Genomic DNA, 18117 nt, shown 5'->3' on the forward strand with positions numbered 1-18117 from the left:
CATTTAGAGGCATAGAGAAGTACAGCACAGAAACAGATCCTTCCATCCAATTCGTCCATGCTGACCAGATATCCTAAATTAATCTCGTCCCATTTGCCTGCATTTGGCCCATATCCCTCTAAACCCTTCTTATTCATATACCCATCCAGATGCCTTTTAAGTATTGTTATTGTACCAGCCTCCACCACTTATTCTGGCAGCTCGTTCCTTACGTGCACCATCCTCTGCGTGAAAAAGTTTCCCCTTTTTGATTAGATTAGATTCTCTACAGTGTGGAAACAGGCCCTTCAGCCCAACAAGTCCACACCGACCCTCCGAAGAGTAACCCACCCAGACCCATTTCGCTTAGGTCCCTTTTCAAACTTTCTCTTCTCATCTTAAACCTATGCCCTCTAGTTTTGGACTTCCCACCCTGGGAAAAGATCTTAACTATTCACCCTGCCCATGCCCCTCATGATTTTATAAACCTCTATAAGGTCACCCTTCAGCCTCTGATACTCCAGGGAAAATAGTTCCAACCTATTCAGCCTCCTTCTACAGCACAAACCCTCCAGCTCTGACAACATCCTTGTAAATCTTTTCTGAACTCTTTCAAGTTTCACACCATCCTTTCTATAACAGAGAGATCAGAATTCAAAGGTGGCTGAGCCAATGTTCTGTATAGGTGCAACATGACCTCCCAACTCCTATACTCAATGCACTGACCTAAAAAGGCAAGGATACCAAACACCACATTCATTAAGGTCTTGGAATCCATTGTGAAAGATGAGATTGCTGAATACTTGGAAGTATATGGTAAAATAGGGCAAAGTCAGCACGGTTTCATCAAGGTGAGGTCATGTCTAACAAATCTGCTAGAATTCTTTGAGGAAGTAACAAGCAGATTAGACCAAGGAGAGCCAATGGATGTTATCCACCTAGTCTTCAAGAAGGCCTTTGACAAGGTGCCGTACATGAGGCTACTGAGTAAGATAAGGGCCCATGGTGTTAGAGGCAAGATGCTAGCATGGATAGAGCTTGGCTGTCAGGCAGAGAGTGGGGATAAAAGGGTCAGGATGGCAGCCAGTGACAAGTGGTGTTCCGCAAAGCTCAGTGTTGGGACCACAGCTTTTCACTTTATATATTAATGATCTAGATGAAGGAACTGAGGGCATTCTAGCTAAATTTGCAGCTGATACAAAAATAGATAGAGGGACAGGTAGCATTGAGGAGGTGAGGAGGCTGCAGAAGGATTTGACAGGTTTGTAGAGTGGGCAAAGAAGTGTCAGATGGAGTACAACATTGGAAAATGTAAATTCATGCACTTTGGTAGGAAGCAAAGAGGAATGGATTATTTTCTAAATGGGGAGAAAATTCAGAAGTTGGAAGTGCAAAGAGACTTAGGAGTTCTAGCAAGGATTCTCTCAAGGTAAACTTGCAGGTTGAGTCAGTGGTTAGAAAGGCAAATGCAATGAGGGCATTTATTTTGAGAGGACTTGAATATAAAAACAGGGATGTACTTATGAGGCTTTATAAGACCATGGTCAGACCACATTTGGAGTATTGTGGGGAGTTTTGGGCCCCATATCTCAGGAAGGCTGTACTGGCCCTGGAGCAGGTTCAGAGGAGGTTCGTGAGAATGGTCCCAGGAATGAAAAGCTTAACATATGAGGAAGATTTGAGGATGCCAGGTCTATACTCAATGAAGTTTAGAAAGATGACAGGGAATCTAATTGAAACATACAGAATGCTGGATTGCCTGGACAGAGTAGATGTTGGGAAGCTGTTTCCATTGATAGGAGAGACTAGGACCAGAGGGCACAGCCTTAGGCAAAAGGAAAGACCTTTTAGAATGGAGATAAGGAGAAACCTCTTCAGCCAGAGAGTGGTGAATCTATGGAATTCATTGCCTCAGAAGGCTGTGAAGGCCCGGTCATTGCATATATGTAAGACTAAGATAAATATGTTCTTGAGTATCAGGGGATCAAGGGTTATGGGGAGAAAGCAGGTGAGAAATTTATCAGCTATGACTGATTGGCGGGCAGACTCAATGGGCTGGTCCTATGTCTTATGGTCTTATCCTATTTACCTGTCATTCCACTATCAAGGAACTTTGAACTTGCATTCCAAGGTCTCTTTGTTCAGCAACATTCCCCAAGGCCTTACCATTAAGTGTATAAGTCCTGCTTTGATGTGCCTTTCAAAAATGCAGCATGTCATATTTATCAAAATTAAACTCCATCTGCAACTCCTTGGCCCATTGGCCTATCTGATCAAGATCCCATTGTACTTTGAGGTAACCTTCTTTGCTGTCCACTACACCTCCAATTTTGGTGTCATCTGTAAACTTACTAACCACACCTCCTATGTTCAAATCCAAATCATTTTATAAAGCATAAAAAGCCATCGATCCAGCAACAACCCTTTTGACACACCGCTGGTCACAGGCCTCCAATTTGAAAAGTAACCCACCCCCACCACTTCTTCTTCTATCTTTGAACCAGTTCTGTATCCAAGTGGCTAGTTGTCCCTGTACTCCATGTGGTTGAACCTTGTTAATCAGTCTACCTTGTCAAACGCTTTACTGAAGTCCATATAGATCACGTCTATCACTCTGCCCCCATCAATCCTCTTTGTTACTTCTTCAAAAAACTCAATCAAGCTTGTGAGACATGATTTCCCACACACAAAGCCATGTTGACTATCCCTAATCAGTCCTTGCCTGTCCAAATGTATGTAAATCCTGTCCCTCAGAATTCCCCCCAGGTCTGTCACTTGCTTACCTGCTGCTTCCTTTGTGCCTGCTCTCGCTCCTGTTTCTCTCGGGCTTGTCTCCGAGCCCTCTCCTCCTCCGCTCTCTTTTTGTTCTCTTCTTCACTGGCTTTAGCCAAGTTCTCGAACCTGGCCTTCAGGCTACTTGCGCCACTGTTGGCTGCAGATACAAAGCCGGAGATGGTCTGTGAGAAAAATGGGGTAGGGGGAGCAGATAGACACAGAGATAAAAGGAGGAGAGGGAGAAAAGAGAACAAAAAGGGAGGAAGAGAGCTTGGGAATAGAGGAAAGGAGAAAATGGAGGGGGGAAGAAAGGAAAATAAGAGAAAATGGATGACAAATTCATTTGAGTTGAGACAGGAGATTCTGGGAGAAGGGAGACTAAGGGAGGAATAGGATTAAAAGGCAGGCAAGGAAGGTGAGAATCAGAAATAAGAGAGATAGATATAGGTTTGTTCTGAGGAAAAGTCACCTGACCCAAAACATTAACACTGATTTCTCTTCACAGATGCTGCCGGATGTGCTGAGTGTTTCCAGCAATTTGTGTTCTTAATTGGATATAGGTTTGGTTCTCAGATGTGAAAAGAATGATGGAGGGAGGACGTCAAGTGGTGGAAAATGTGCAAGTTAAAAAGTGTAATACAGAGAGAGTAACAGAGGATGCCTCGGTTATTAAAATCGCTTCATGACATAATATGTACATGTGAGTATAATGGAACAGGGTGACAAAACACTGACACAGGGAGCACAGAAAGAAGGTGGAAATACTGACACACAGAACACTATATTAGTGTGTGGGAACATTGCTGAAAATGTGTTGCTGGAAAAGCGCAGCAGGTCAGGCAGCATCCAAGGAACAGGAGAATCGACGTTTCGGGCATAAGCCTGCCCGAAACGTCGATTCTCCTGTTCCTTGGATGCTGCCTGACCTGCTGCGCTTTTCCAGCAACACATTTTCAGCTCGGGATCTCCAGCATCTGCAGTCCTCACTTTCTCCTGTGTGGGAACATTGTCAAACTGGAACTCCTATCTTCCTTATGTATTGAAAATGAAACATTGTATGTATGTAATAGGGTATATGGAGAATGTGATCTGCTGTGGCTATCAGACCACTCATCATTACAGAGAACAGGAATGCATCAGTCCAATTACCAGTCAGCACTGGCCAAACTTATTCCAGACTGGCAGCACTGGAGTTGGCCTCAGTACCTCTGGGCTAAGCCGTGACAGAAGAGATGAAGTAGCTCAGGAATAAAAGCCATGGACCAGTATTCCAGCTGCTGATTGATGTTAATTCCCTAAGAGGGACATCGGTGTATCACTGGCACAGAAGGGTGTGATGAGTCTTGGATGTAATGACATCTCTTGCTGAGAGTCCCTCTCTGGGCTCAGACATTGATGAGCTACTGGGAGTTTGTCTGATTCTCAGTGAATAGAACTCAGGTAAGGGTCAGAGCATCCAGGGAAACCGTGGAGGAATGGAGAGACAGGAAACTGAAAAGTAACAATGTGAATCGTTTGCCAATTAAGATGATGGAACCAACTTGGCACCATCTACACTTATATTCCAGACTCTAGCCATCATTCCGGATCGGTTACACCAACTCACCAGCTTCTACAGGCCTTGTCTTTTGATAGGACGAGGTTGGACTCTCCATCTCAGTGAAAGAGGCAGCGTTCTAGAACATGAATTGAGAAACCAGTCAGTCAACCAACAGTGTAACAAGAGAGTAAAAACAGACCTGAGCTTCAGTTAGTCACCATACCATAAGGACATTAAAATATAGGAGCAGAATTAGGCCATTCGGTCCATCGGCCTTGCCATTTGATCATTGCTGGTAGGTTTCTGACTCCCATTCTCCTGTTCACTCCCTGTGACCCTTGACACCCTTACTAATCAAGATCCTTGCCCAGAGACTAGCAGTCCTGCAGAATGCTAATCCCATACACACACTCCCCTGCTCAAGGGCAAGAAAAGACGAAACAGGTTTTGTGTCCCCCCGGAAGTCTCCTGTACACCTCTGAAAGGTCAGCTCCAAAGCACAGGCCTGGCCTGTGGATTTCTCTACTGTAGCTTGATCATTCAGCTGAGGGACAAATCCCTGGGGAGAACGATAAGGGTTTATAAAATAGCAATTAGGATGTAAATGTGACATTGCTAAGGGTGAGCGTGACTTACCAGTGAACTTAAGGCCAAACTTTCTCCCTCCACAGGGCTTCAAGAGTCTGGCTGTGGGACAGGCAGAATAATCAGGAGGGCTCTTCAACTAAAGCCAGCAGGTGTCAGCAGCTGCCTGGGGACACCACATGTTCTCTGCAGAGAACATTCCCTTTATTTCAACTCTGTCTGCTAATTCACCAACAATTTCCAAATCAACTCCCAACTTTCCCTCTAATTCTGTATGCTTTCATTTTAGTCACAACCTTTCATTTTTCCAGGGGCACAGTAAGGGCATAAATGTAAATTCAAGTCATCAGCTCAAGTCCTGGGTCAGGGCTCGAACCTACAATCCTTTCAGGTGAGACTGCTACCTCCAAGCCTCACTGACACATAAAAGATTCAACTCAATGAAGTTGGAGAAGAATTTTGAAAGTTAATCTGTACAGGAAATGTAAAGGTACAACAATGTAGATATCCGTCAATGTACTGTTGGCATGGAAATGATAAAACATCAATCAAGCTATTGGCGCCATGTATCTGAATACTTGACTCTCTAATCTGCTGGAACATTGATGTAAAGAGTCATGGTTCAAAGGGCAACACAGCAACAAGGGGAAGAGCAAGTAAGTAAGTCAAAGTGCAAAGCCAAGCTTGGGTTTACAATATTAGAATCATTGGGTCATACAGCTTAGAAGCAGACCGTGCAGTCCAACTCATCCAAGTTAACCAGGTATCTGAAACTGAACTAGTCCCATTTGCCTGTGTTTAGCCCACTGTTGGAAAAAAGGACACCTCAGAGAATGGGGACATTCCGTGGCTTGCATTGTTACATAGAGCTGTGACACATCTGATGGAGTTTAAATGAGTACCTTGTCCATCCGGTCCTGCTGTACACCATATCGCCCACCGAAGCCCTTGGCATAATCTGTAGAAGGAAGGCAAACAACACAGAAATGACAAAAAGGAGTAAGAGCTCTGTTTGATCTCTCTTAACGCCACTTCCAGGGAATTGATGTTAATCATGGTGCTCTGAGGTTGGCTAACTCAGCATGGGCCAAGCATTGAACGTGGGGCCTTTAACAAGGCCCAGTGTCATAGCGAGTTATACAAGTAGGAACTGGAAGCTCCTTGAGTACATGTAAATTGGATCATGAGTGATCTATATCCGAATACCAGTTGTGCAATTGGGAAAGGTCTGGGATTTTGCAGCATTATCATGCCTTGCAGTTGCTTGCTTAAGGGGCAATGTGGTGTGTGCTTAACCAAGACCCATCTCTATTTCACCAGAACCACATTAGTTCATCCCTTAACTCTATCCACAGAGGAGTGCGTAGTGCTAGAGTACTGGTGGGCAGCTAATGGTCCAATACACAAAATGGGAGATGGAATAAAACTGTGAGTCAAAGTCCATTCAGTTTGATGGGAAAATCCTGGGATCTACACTATAAACAACAGAAGCACATCCAGAAACAGGAAATACATTCAAACATAGTCAGCACAGAGTCTGAAGTGTTTAGTCATCTTTAATTAATTTCATAGAATTACTTGAATTGTAACGGAGAATACAAAATAACAACATCCAACGGTATTTATATAGCACTCTTTTTAGTTTTCATAGAATATGAGTTTTTTTTTGGTCCATTTCCAATTGTGCTTGAGAAAGTGTTGGTGTGGTATGTTCTTGAACATTGTTGTCCTATTTAGGACAGATCAATCCACAGTGCAGTTGAAATGAGCATAGTGCTGTCCTGTTACACTTTTTCTTACAACTGTGTAATTATAATATAAAATATTTTGTAAAGAAGTCTTATCTACCTTTGTCAAATGGGCACAGAAACTTCGAAGGTGGCTTGCTGAAGTCACATGACTGTTGTACAGCTCTATGACTCTACTCTTGTTGATTCACTACAGCCAAGAAAACAGACAGACTGATGTGTTACCAATCACAAAGGGCGCCACTTAGGATTCCATTCACCCTCAGGAAAACAGTGGGCCCTTCTAAAATTGTGAGAATTCAAAGCTTCTGAGAGAATAGGGCACGGGAAGGACACTACCAAGAATTCCAGCACAATTGGCTTTGTTTTGTGGAACAGTGCTTCATCAAAGATATGTAGCAGCAATTTTAAGTTTTCACCTGTGAGCAATCAGTTGTGAACTACCATTTTGAGCAACAATTAAAACAGAACTCTGAAAGAGGCCATCAGAGATCGAGGGGGTCATCAATAGGAACACAAAGGGAGGCCAACCAACGACAGGTCTACAATACTGTTGTGACTGGAACTGGGTGGATCCCATTGTCAATGATGGGGTTGTTAACCTGGGTACATCATGGAGCCCTGGCTGACAGATATAAACAGGGACATCTCCTGATGTCAGGGACAGACTCTGAGCTGGCTGTCACAGCCAGTTCACTGTCCCCATGTAAGTAAAAGAGTGACTTGGTGATGGGATACTGGCCTCTGTGCAGTTATTTCAAACACTGAACCAGGTTATCATAGGCCACAACCTGCAGTGTCATAAACGTAAAATAAAGGGAATTTCACTTCCTCCTGGAACCTGTAATGCTCAATCCACCTGTGAGAAAAATCTCCAACAATTCGACTACAGAAACCATCACAGTATCTGACTTTAACTTTCAATCCCTTCACCTTAGAAAGAGATATCTTTAAACAAGGCAAGCCCTCAACACTAACAGGCCAATCTTGCTTTCACCATTATTTGTATCTTTTACCAATACTTTTTCAGCCTTATATCTGCATTTCAGCCAATAATTGTATTACTTTTTACTTTGAAATAAGAATTTCAGTGGTGGTTATTCAAAAACTAGCCTTTGATCATTTGAAGGTCAAATGCTGGCCAAGTTTAATTTAGAACATTCAAAAAAACTCACAGAGGGCTAAAATGAGCTGTACAAATTTTCAGTCTTCACAAACAGAGCTGCTATAGCAATGGCATCTTCATAAACATGATGTTATCCAAACCTCTGCTGCCTGTGTCCTTACTCTCACTGTGTGCTGTTCAACTGTTTGCTGACCTGTGCTGACTCCTGATTGAGCAGTACCCCGTCTGTAATTTTCTTGTTCAATTTTGTTTTCAAATCACTCCATGGCCTTCCCCTTCTGAGCAGTCTCCTCCAGCACACTAACTCTACACGATATCTGCTTTAATTCTGAACTCTTGAGGATTCATGATTTTAACTGCTCCACCGTTGTCTCACCTGCCTACGTCCTACGTTCTGCAATTCCCACCCTAAATCTCTGGTTGTCTTGATCTCTTTTTCCTCCTTTTAAAGCCTACCTCTTTGACCATCTGTCCGAAGGATTTACCAGGTTGATGTCAAACTTTGCTCAAAACTGCACAGTGCGCTACTTTGGAACCAATCATTATGTTCAAGGTGCTATATAAATGCGAGTTATTGTTGATGAATTTCAGTTTAGTGAGAATGTCCCCCAAGTTCTCATCGCACTCAGTGGGAGATCAGGCTTCTCTCCCCCACTTGGCATTGTAAATATATAAATGGCTGATTGATGGGTACAGGGAGCTGCTCCACTGAGCTCTTGCCCCTCGATGCCAATATTGGAATTTTCCACCAGAGGTAAGATGACCAGACTGTCCCAAAGTGGGATCGTGAACTACAATGAGATGCAGTCGATATATGACATACTTGAATCGTTTGTATCCCCTTGTATGCAGGATGCCGATACAGACAGTCCTAGAGTTGCTGCAGGCATTGGCAGAAGGGGTTATGTTTGAAATGGGTCATTTGACCTCAGTTAGTCAGATAATGATTGCTTGGGTTGCTTGAAATGGCAATGCCAACCTTCCCTTTACACAGGAGGATAAGCTGTAACCCCTCCTGCCCAAAGTGAGCATACAGACACTGTCCCTCCCCAACCCAGCATCTTCCCTCAGAATGATTGTGGGGGAGGAGGCTGTTGTCAGGGATTAAAACAGAGCTGACCAAAGTCTGGCCTTACTGATGGTCACTCATGGCCTGGCAGATCTCTGACAAAGCTCCCCATTGTCACTAGCTCACTATTGTCTGGTATTATCGGCGGGAGGTGGGGGGGGGGCAGTGCACCCATATTTATTTACTGCCAAGATCTTCACTCTGCCCCTCACCTGTCTGTGATTCATGAAGCTTCACCTCCTCCTTATGATCCCAACCGTGTGCAGTTTTATCCTGGTGGTCCTTCTGTACTCCATACTTCCCTCCAAACCCTTTCGCATAATCTGCAAGGCAATTGCATCAATCTCACATTCTTGGTGCCAAGGGCTACCCGTTATATCATGCAGTCAGTCAGGTGAATGCGGTAAGTTGATTCATGCAAAGAGGGTGAATTCTCAGAGACTTTATCTCTCCCCATTTGGATTTAGTAGAGCCAACAGTGAAGGGGTGAAAATCCCCCCCAGGTGTTTCACGGGACACAAACTAAGACACTTTCTGAAGCTACAACAAATTGGTATAATGCTAAAATAATCATAATATAGCCGTCTCAATCAGGAAGATTTATTCAGGGAATGTAAAGCAGAATTCCACTGGCAGGGAGAGGGTTTTGATTTAGTGGGTGGGAATAGGAGCTGCCATTCTGTATGGGGGATGGGGAATGGGACCATGGGAAGTGAGGGAGCAGTTGTACCATTCTGTGTGCGTGGATGGGAGATGTAGGAATACAAGGTATCAGTTTGTGTGAATGGGTGAGATTGGGTTGCACAGTGGCTCAGTGGTTAACGCTGCTGCCTCACAATGCTAGGAATGCATGCTCAATTCCAGCCTCTGGCAACCCAAAATGTGCAGGTTAGGTGAATTGGCCATGCTAAATTGCCTGTAGTGTTAGGTGAAGGGGTAAATGTAGGGGAATGGGTCTAGGTGGGTTACGTTTCGGCGGGTCGGTGTGGACTTGTTGGGCCGAAGGGCCTGTTTCCACACTGTATGTAATCTAATCATATCAGTAGTGGACAGCACGGTGGCACAGTGGTTAGCACTGCTGCCTCACAGCGCCAGAGACCTGGGTTCAATTCCCGCCTCACAGCTCTTGAGTACAGAACTCATGTCCTTTAAGTGGAGAAATATCTTTTCTTCTCAGTTCTAAATGGCTGACACTTTATTCTGAGTATCCAAGCCCTCACTCATGAGAAACATCCACCGATCATCTATTGGCACGGTGGCACAGTGGTTAGCACTGCTGCCTCACAGCGCCAGAGACCCGGGTTCAATTCCCGTCTCAGGCGACTGACTGTGTGGAGTTTGCACATTCTCCCCGTGTCTGCGCGGGTTTCCTCTGGGTGCTCTGGTTTCCTCCCACAGTCCAAAGATGTGCAGGTTAAGTGAATTGGCCATGCTAAATTGCCCATAGTGTTAGGTAAGGGGTAAATGTAGGGGTATGGGTGGGTTGTGCTTCGGCGGGTCGGTGTGGACTTGTTGGGCCGAAGGGCCTGTTTCCACACTGTAATGTAATCTAATCTAAACCCTGTGTGGAGTTGCAAATTCTTCCTGTGTCTGCGCGGGTTTCCTCTGGGTGCTCCAGTTTCCTCCCAACACTCCAAAGATGTGCAGGTTATGTTGATTGGCCATGGTAAATTGCACGTAGTGTCCAGGTATGTGCAGGCTTGGTGGATTAGCCATGGGAAATGCAGGGATGGAAGAAGGGAGGTGGATCTGGGTGGGATGATCTTTGGAAGGTTGGTGCAGACTTCATGGGCACTGTAGGGATTTGATGTGGGAATGGGAATGCATGGAAATAGAGGTACCACCCTGTGAGATTAGCAGGAGGGGTGTGATGAACATACCTTTCTGTGAATCATGTTTCTCAGTTGTTCCTTTGTAGTCATATCCCAGAGCAGATTTATCCACTTTGTCCTTTTCAACTCCGTATTTCCCTCCAAATCCTTTGGCATAATCTGAGAGAGTTGAAGAAACAATCAAATCAGGGTAAATCTCAAACCATTTGACTCACTGTGGTTTTGCCAAACATATAAAGGAGATACACAAGTTAATCCCAACTCTGCTCTTTCCCAGATGTTACTCCTCAAGGAGGAAGGGGCTGGTAATCAAGCCCCACTATGCCAGGTCTTGTGCCAAAAGCATGAATGTTTTATTGAATCACCAAAATGGTCAATTTGTTTCCATTTATTACTCATTAATAGAACATAAGAGATTTTCACTAGGTTTCTCTAATAAATGCAAAGATAACTTGTTTCTTGTAACCAAACTTACTCTTTAAACTTATGAAAAAAATTGGTTAAGAACTAAGCTGTATTCAAGATTTAAACTTTTCTCTTAATCTTGGATAAACACTTTGGGAAAAAAGCAAGACAATACAGCTCTGCAGAGGTAATAGACAGTTTATTAATTTGAAATGGATTGAAGGGCTATGGGGAGTGGGTAGGAAAGGTGAGTTGAGGCTGAGATGAGGTCCGCCATTATTGTATTAAATGCCGAGAAGGCTTGAGGGACTGAATTGCTTACTCCAGCTCCGAGTTCTTTATGTTGATGTGGATTTTAAAAAATGAATACGAAAATTCTTTGGTGGACCAAGGGTCATAGAGTCAGAGAGATGTACAGCATAGAAACAAAACCTTCAGTTCAACTCATCCATGCTGACCAGGTATCTGAACCGAATCTAGTCCCACCTGCCAGCACCCAACCTGTACCCCTCCAAACCCTTCCTATTCATATACCCATCCAGAAGTCTTTTAAATGTTGCAGTTGTACCAGCCTCCACCACTTCCTCTGGCAGCCCATTTCACACATGTACTACCCTCTGCATGAAAAAGTTTTCTCTTAGGTCTCTTATACCTTTCCCCTCTCACCCTAAACTGATGCCCTGTAGTTCTGGACTCTTCCATCCCAGAGAAAAGACCTTGTCTATTTATCCTATCCTTGCCCCTCATGATTTTATAAACCTCTATAATGTCACCCCTCAGCCTCTGATGCTCCAGGGAAAACTGCCTATTCAGCCTCTCCCTAAAGCTCAAATCCTCCAACCCTGGCAACATCCTTGTAAATCTTTTCTGAACCCTTTCAAGTTTCACAACATCTTTCCAATAGGAAGGAGACCAGAATTGCACGCAATATTCCAACAGTGGCCTAACCAATGTCCTGTACAGCCGCAACATGACCTCCTAACTCCTGTACTCAATACTCTGACCAATAAAGGAAAGCATACCAATCGCCTTCTTCACTATCCTATCTACCTGCGACTCTATATTCAAGAAGCTATGAACCTGCACTCCAAGATCTCTTTGTTCAGCAACATTCCCTAGGACTTTACCATTAAGTGGATACATCCTGCTAAGTTTGCTTTCCCAAAATGCAATACTTCGCATTTATCTAAATTAAACTCCATCTGCCACTTCTCAGCCCATTGGCCCATCTGGTCCAGATCCTGTTGTAATCTGAGGTAACCTTCTTCACTGTCCACTATACCTCCAATTTTGGTGTCATCTGCAAACTTACTAACCATACCTCTTATGCTCTTATCCAAATCATTTAGGTAAATGACAAAAAGTAGTGGACCCAGCACCAATCCTTGTTGCACACCACTGGTCATAGGCCTCCAGTCTGAAAAGCAATCCTCCTCCATCACCCTCTGTCTTCTACCTTCGAGCCAGTTCTGTACCTAAATGTACAGTCTTCCAGCACCTCACCTGTGACTATCGATGATACAAATATCTCAGCAAAGGGCTCAGCAATCACTTCCCTAACTTTCCACAGATCATGTCCTGGGGATTTGTCCACTTTTATGCATTTCAAGACATCCAGCACTTCCTTCTCTGTAATGTCGACGTTTTTCAAGATGTCACCATCTATTTCTCTACATTCTATATCCTCCATGTGCTTCTCCACAGCAAACACTGATGCAAAATACTTGTTTAGTATCTCCCCCATCCCCTGCGGTTCCACACAAAGGCCGCCTTGCTGATCTTTGAGGGGCCCTATTCTCTCCCTAGTTACCCTTTTGTCCTTAATGTATTTGTAAAAACCCTTTGGATTCTCCTTAACCCTATTTGCCAAAGCTATCTGATGTCCCCTTTTTGCCCTCCTGATTTGTCTCTTAAGTATACTCCTACTGCCTTTATACTCTTCTAAGGTTTCACTTGATCTGTCCTGTCTCTACTTGACATATGCTTCCTTCTTAAGTCCAATCTCAAAACATAAAATGGGGAGATCTCAAAATATAAAATGCTGATAGCTGTAGAATTGATGAGGTATTCAAATAACAGTGAATCCAGATTAAAGTCTATTAGAAATCTTGATATTTGACTTTTGGGATCCTTCAATATTTTAGCCAAGAGAGAGGGATCATTGCAGCTAGTTCTGCTTTAGGGTTTTTTTCCTAGCTTTTCCAGTGGAGACACCAAGTCATGCTTTTCCCAGCTTGGAAGTCTTTCTTCAGCTGACATAGTTGGATATACTGAATTCACATCAATTCCAGACCAGAGACTGTTGCTAGACAATCTTAAGCATACAGCCTCTTGTAGGTTGTCCAGCATTTAACACCATGAAACACAGCTCTCATCTTTCTTAATCTTGCCTTTCTTCTACAAAGTTAGCTGAAGTTTTGTAAACAGTGGGTGAACCACCACACATTTCAAACTTCTGACGTTTCAGTTCCAAGAGATTACTTGGCAAACACTCTTCAACCCAGAAATGGTTCGAAATCTTGTTCCCTCTTCCAGCTTCTTTCACATATTCTTAAGCAAATCACATTCCCAAAAATGTACACAAGCAATTGCCATTTGAAAGTTCCTAAGGAATCTAATTCCAGGATCCTTTTAGGTAGCGCCTTCTCGGTTTTAGCCATCAAGAAAAACAATCTTTTCTCCACTTTAGTTTTTTATCCAATTATTTGAAATCTGTGACCCTTTTGGTATAGCAAAGGATTTCTCTGCAGTTCCTCCACAAAAAAAAATCTCCCATCATTTCAAATATTGTTAAAAGGTCTCCCATTATCCTTCCCTGCTCCAAAACCATCAACTCCAATTTATCCAACTTCTCCACAAAATACAAGCTGAGGCAGATGGAGGTCAGTATGGGAAAGAGAGAAGTGAACCACAGAAAGAGGGATGTATTTACATTGGAGTATATAATGCTCCTTTTGGCTCTTATCTTGAGCACTGCACTCAGTCTGGGCACTGTATCTCAGGACAGATTCATTAGAACTTTAACAGGGCTAAAGAGTTAAATGATGAGGACAAGTTGCAAAAACTATAAATAAAGAAAATTGAGGCATGATACGACTTTAAGATGACTGAAGGAATTGACAGAGCAGACAGAGAGAAACCATTCCCTCTGGTGACAAAGTGGTCAACAAGGGATAGAACACCAAAATTACAGAGTCGAGCCTTTTGGGACTGAGAGCAGGAACCAACACTTTTTACACAGGGGAATCCAGAATTCACTCACCCAGACCAGGAATCAAGCGAGAATATCAGAACTGAGATCATTTGAGTTTTGTTAGATAAGAAAATTAAGGGAAATGGATCTAAGTTGGGAAAATGGAATGAAAGTACATGTTAGCCAGGATCTAATTCAGACTTGTCCTATGTTTGGACATCCTTATTTACTCTCTGCTTTCTCCCTCTTCACTCACTCTCGTACACACATGCGGCAGGAGTCTGGTCTACCCCAGGTCCTGTGTTCTGATGATGTACTGTTCTGTGCCAGGTCAGGCAGGTATCATTCTGAGTGGATTGGGGAGTTGTAATGAACATACCTTTCTGTGAACCATGTTTCTCAGTTGTTCCTTTGTAGTCATATCCCAAAGCAGATTTATCCACCTTGTCCTTTTCAACTCCATACTTCCCTCCAAATCCTTTGGCATAATCTGAGGGAGACATGAATATCACAGAATGTCAAACCACAGTGAACACAGAGTATATCACACACCCAGGTAAATGAAGAGAATATCACGTATCCAGTAATGCAGAGAGATTACTGACTCAGATCAACTTCAGATAAATACATACATTATCATATTAGATAGCATCAGGTATACTGGAGAGATACCAAGCAGTACCACATACCCAGACAGATGCAGATGGTATCACACACTCAGGTTAAACAACGGGTAACACATATCCAGATAAATATAAGTGACCAAACACTTATATAAATACAGAGAGTATCACACACTCTGTTAAATACAGAGAATGTCACACACTCTGTTAAATACAGAGAATGTCACACACTCTGTGAAATACAGAGAGTATCCCACACTCTGTTAAATACAGAGAATGTCACACAACTAGAGAAATTCAGAGTGTCACACACCCGGGTTGATACAAAGCGTGCTGCACACCAGAAAATGCTGAAGATATCACACACTGGGACAAATATACAGAGTACTTTACATAAACGCTGGAAAATACAAAAGCTTTCACGCAGCCAGATAAAAAGTCTATTACACACATGGACAAATGCAGATTACTACAAATTCAGATTATTATTACTGGGAAACTTTGCTCTAAAATAAACAGAACCACATATCTTTAAGTTTGATCTGTATTTCTGTATAGTGAATGCTGGTGGAAGACGTTTTTTCTAGTTTCATTTTTGATATCTGCAGATAGCACTGGGTTGTCTGGAAATTACTTTATATAACTTTAAATAAAGTCTTTCCTCACAGGGCAACAGATCAGTTCTTTCGAAAACAATGATGAAAGAGGAAGAATATTTGGCTGTTGTCACGCATGAAGGTAAAGTGACAAATTCTCTTTTTTTGAAAAAGGGACTTCTGAAAGGTCTATCAATGTGTGGGATACTTTCAGAGAGAAGCAGTTCATTCAGAGAGAAAAGGTCTTTAAGATCAGCAGTACAGTTCAGACATCTTCAAAGCAACCAGGGCAGAATTAAAGAAGACCTGAATGGCTTTGGAGTTAGCAAGAGAAAATCTCCAGAAACAGGGTGTCTTAATGTGTCAGAGAGGAAGGTATCTAACAAGGCTGTGAACGCAGGAATGTAAGGAACAAATGTTAAGAAATGAGTGAGCTGTATTATAGTTTGCTGAAGGTATACAATGAAGAAACATTAACAAAAGAAGATAGCACAGGGAGAATGGACAAGTTCGCTGTAAAAAAGCCAAATACAGCAGTGCCAACTGAACAAAGAACTTTAATGTGGAAACGGGGGAACATTCACAGAAGCTTGAGTATGGGGTGGCACAGTAGCTCAGTGGTTAGCACTGCTGCCTTGCAGCGCTAGGGACCTGGGTTCGATTCCAGCCTCGGGTGACTGTCTGTGTGGAGTTTGCACATTCTCCCCCTTTCTGAGTGGGTTTCCTCTGCGTGCTCTGGTTTCCTCCCACATTCCGAAGATGTCCGGATCAGGTGAATTAGCCATGCTAAATTGCCCGTAGTGTTAGGTGCATTAGTAGGGAGTAGGCGTGTGGGTGGACTACTCTTCATAGGGCCGGTGTGGACTTGTTGGGCCAAAGGGCCTGTTTCCGCATTGTAGGGAATCTAATCTGTAAGGTTCCAATTGAGGGCGCAAGAAACAAGCCATTATTTCTGATATTTATTATAAGACCATTTCAAATTGTTTTTATAGTGTTTCTTTTCTTTTGCAGGAATAAATTTTGATTTTCTATTGTTAAAAGTACATTGATCTGTGACAGACTACCACGGGAAACAAAGTATGAACATAAACCATACGATCTATCAGTTCAGAGTCACTTTCAGCTCGGATTATAACTTACCTTTTTGTGAAGAATGTTTGTCCACCTCTCCTTTGTACTCATATCCCACAGCAGACTGTAAGAGAGAGCAACAAGACTGAGTTATGTAGGAACAGAGTAATGAACACAAAGATGGCTATCTTCATATTTAGATAAACATATTTAAGAACAAAGATAAACAAGAAAAGACAAATGACATTCTTCCAGTGATCAACTCCACCCACCCCGATATCTGTCATTCCTCTCCAACATCCCTTGTCCCCCTTAACCACATTTCCCCATATTCCTCATCTCCCACCTTTCCCCGTATCCCTCGTCACCTCCTATGCAACATATCCATTCCCCTCATCCCCCTACCCACCATCCCAATATTCCACATCCCCATCCACTCTGTCCCACATGCCTCACTAACTCCCCCTCACCTTCCCTATCCCTCATGAACCCCAACTCATCCTTTCCCTCATCCCCTATCTTCCCTCACCTTTGCCCCATATCGCTCCTTGGCCCATCTTCTCCTTATATTCTTTAACTTTCCCTCTCTTTAAAAATACAAATAGTTGTCCATTGAATCGAAATTTTGTCTGATAACAAACCTGTGAATTGCATTGGAATATTTCACTATTTTAAAGCTGCTATATAAACAAAGTCACTGTTGTTTATATTCACTGTAAATGATCCCATCAAACAAAAAAACAGGATACTTACAGGCTGAGTAAGATACAGAGCATAATTCCATCTAAACTATTCAAACAATTCAGGCTGGTACAAACTGAGTTAGACACAGTAAAACTCCCTTTACACTGTCCCATCAAATACCCCCAGGACAGGTACAATCTCGGTTTAGATACATGGTAAAGCTCACTCAGTGATGCTTCAATAATCATCATTAAACATTAGCTAAGGCCAGGTGACGTTCTATGTCTCACCCTTCTGGTTTCTACCGCCAGTGAATGCTGGTGGATGAATTAAATTACAGCTGAGTCACTGACTGTTGCCAGAGACTGCAGACCTCTCTACTCCTGTGTGTGGACTGGGGGAGGTCCCTCAGGTTAAAAGGTCTCTGCCCCTCTACTCTGTTGTCACACCCACAGACTTACAGTCACTGGAGAGTTCCATTTTACCCTTACCTTGTCTGTCCGATCTCTCTGAACTCCGTACTTCCCACCGAATCCCTTGGCTGCATCGGTCTGTGATGAATGCTTTTCAACATCTGCTACGTACTCATTTCCTAAGGCAGACTGGGGGAAGAGGAATACCAAAAATGAGAGCATGCACACAACCTGCCCGTCATCCCCAGAGACAGTGTTCCATTGGCATTGTGTAACCCAGAGGCTACATTTGGGCTGGGTCCTGGTGAAACTATTGCCAATGTCAACAGTTAATGGCGCCACTCAATCACTCCACACTCACACAGTTCCTCAGTCACTCCAGGCTCACCCATCACTCCCAGCTCCCCCACTGTTTCCTGCTTATCCAAAACGTCATCTTAGGAGTGGTGGCAAGCATACAGTATGCCTGCTATATCGT

The 18117-nt window shown here is 43.2% G+C and overlaps 1 protein-coding gene across 1 annotated transcript in view; it reads right to left on the reverse strand.

Annotated features, from left to right (window-relative positions):
* Positions 1–18117, reverse strand: part of hcls1 (hematopoietic cell-specific Lyn substrate 1) — a 116769-nt gene that overhangs the window by 22136 nt on the left and 76516 nt on the right. The window contains exons 5-12 of the mRNA XM_043713927.2: positions 17718–17828; positions 16612–16666; positions 14632–14742; positions 10703–10813; positions 9035–9145; positions 5782–5837; positions 4361–4430; positions 2763–2911 (exon numbers count right to left, since the gene is read on the reverse strand). Coding sequence (XP_043569862.2) covers positions 2763–2911; positions 4361–4430; positions 5782–5837; positions 9035–9145; positions 10703–10813; positions 14632–14742; positions 16612–16666; positions 17718–17828 — 774 coding nt within the window. The remainder of the gene's footprint in view (positions 1–2762; positions 2912–4360; positions 4431–5781; positions 5838–9034; positions 9146–10702; positions 10814–14631; positions 14743–16611; positions 16667–17717; positions 17829–18117) is intronic.

Source organism: Chiloscyllium plagiosum, unplaced genomic scaffold (genome assembly GCF_037043375.1).
Source record: "Chiloscyllium plagiosum isolate Xiang-an unplaced genomic scaffold, Cpla_swu_hap1 HiC_scaffold_23, whole genome shotgun sequence".
Lineage (NCBI taxonomy): Eukaryota > Metazoa > Chordata > Chondrichthyes > Orectolobiformes > Hemiscylliidae > Chiloscyllium > Chiloscyllium plagiosum.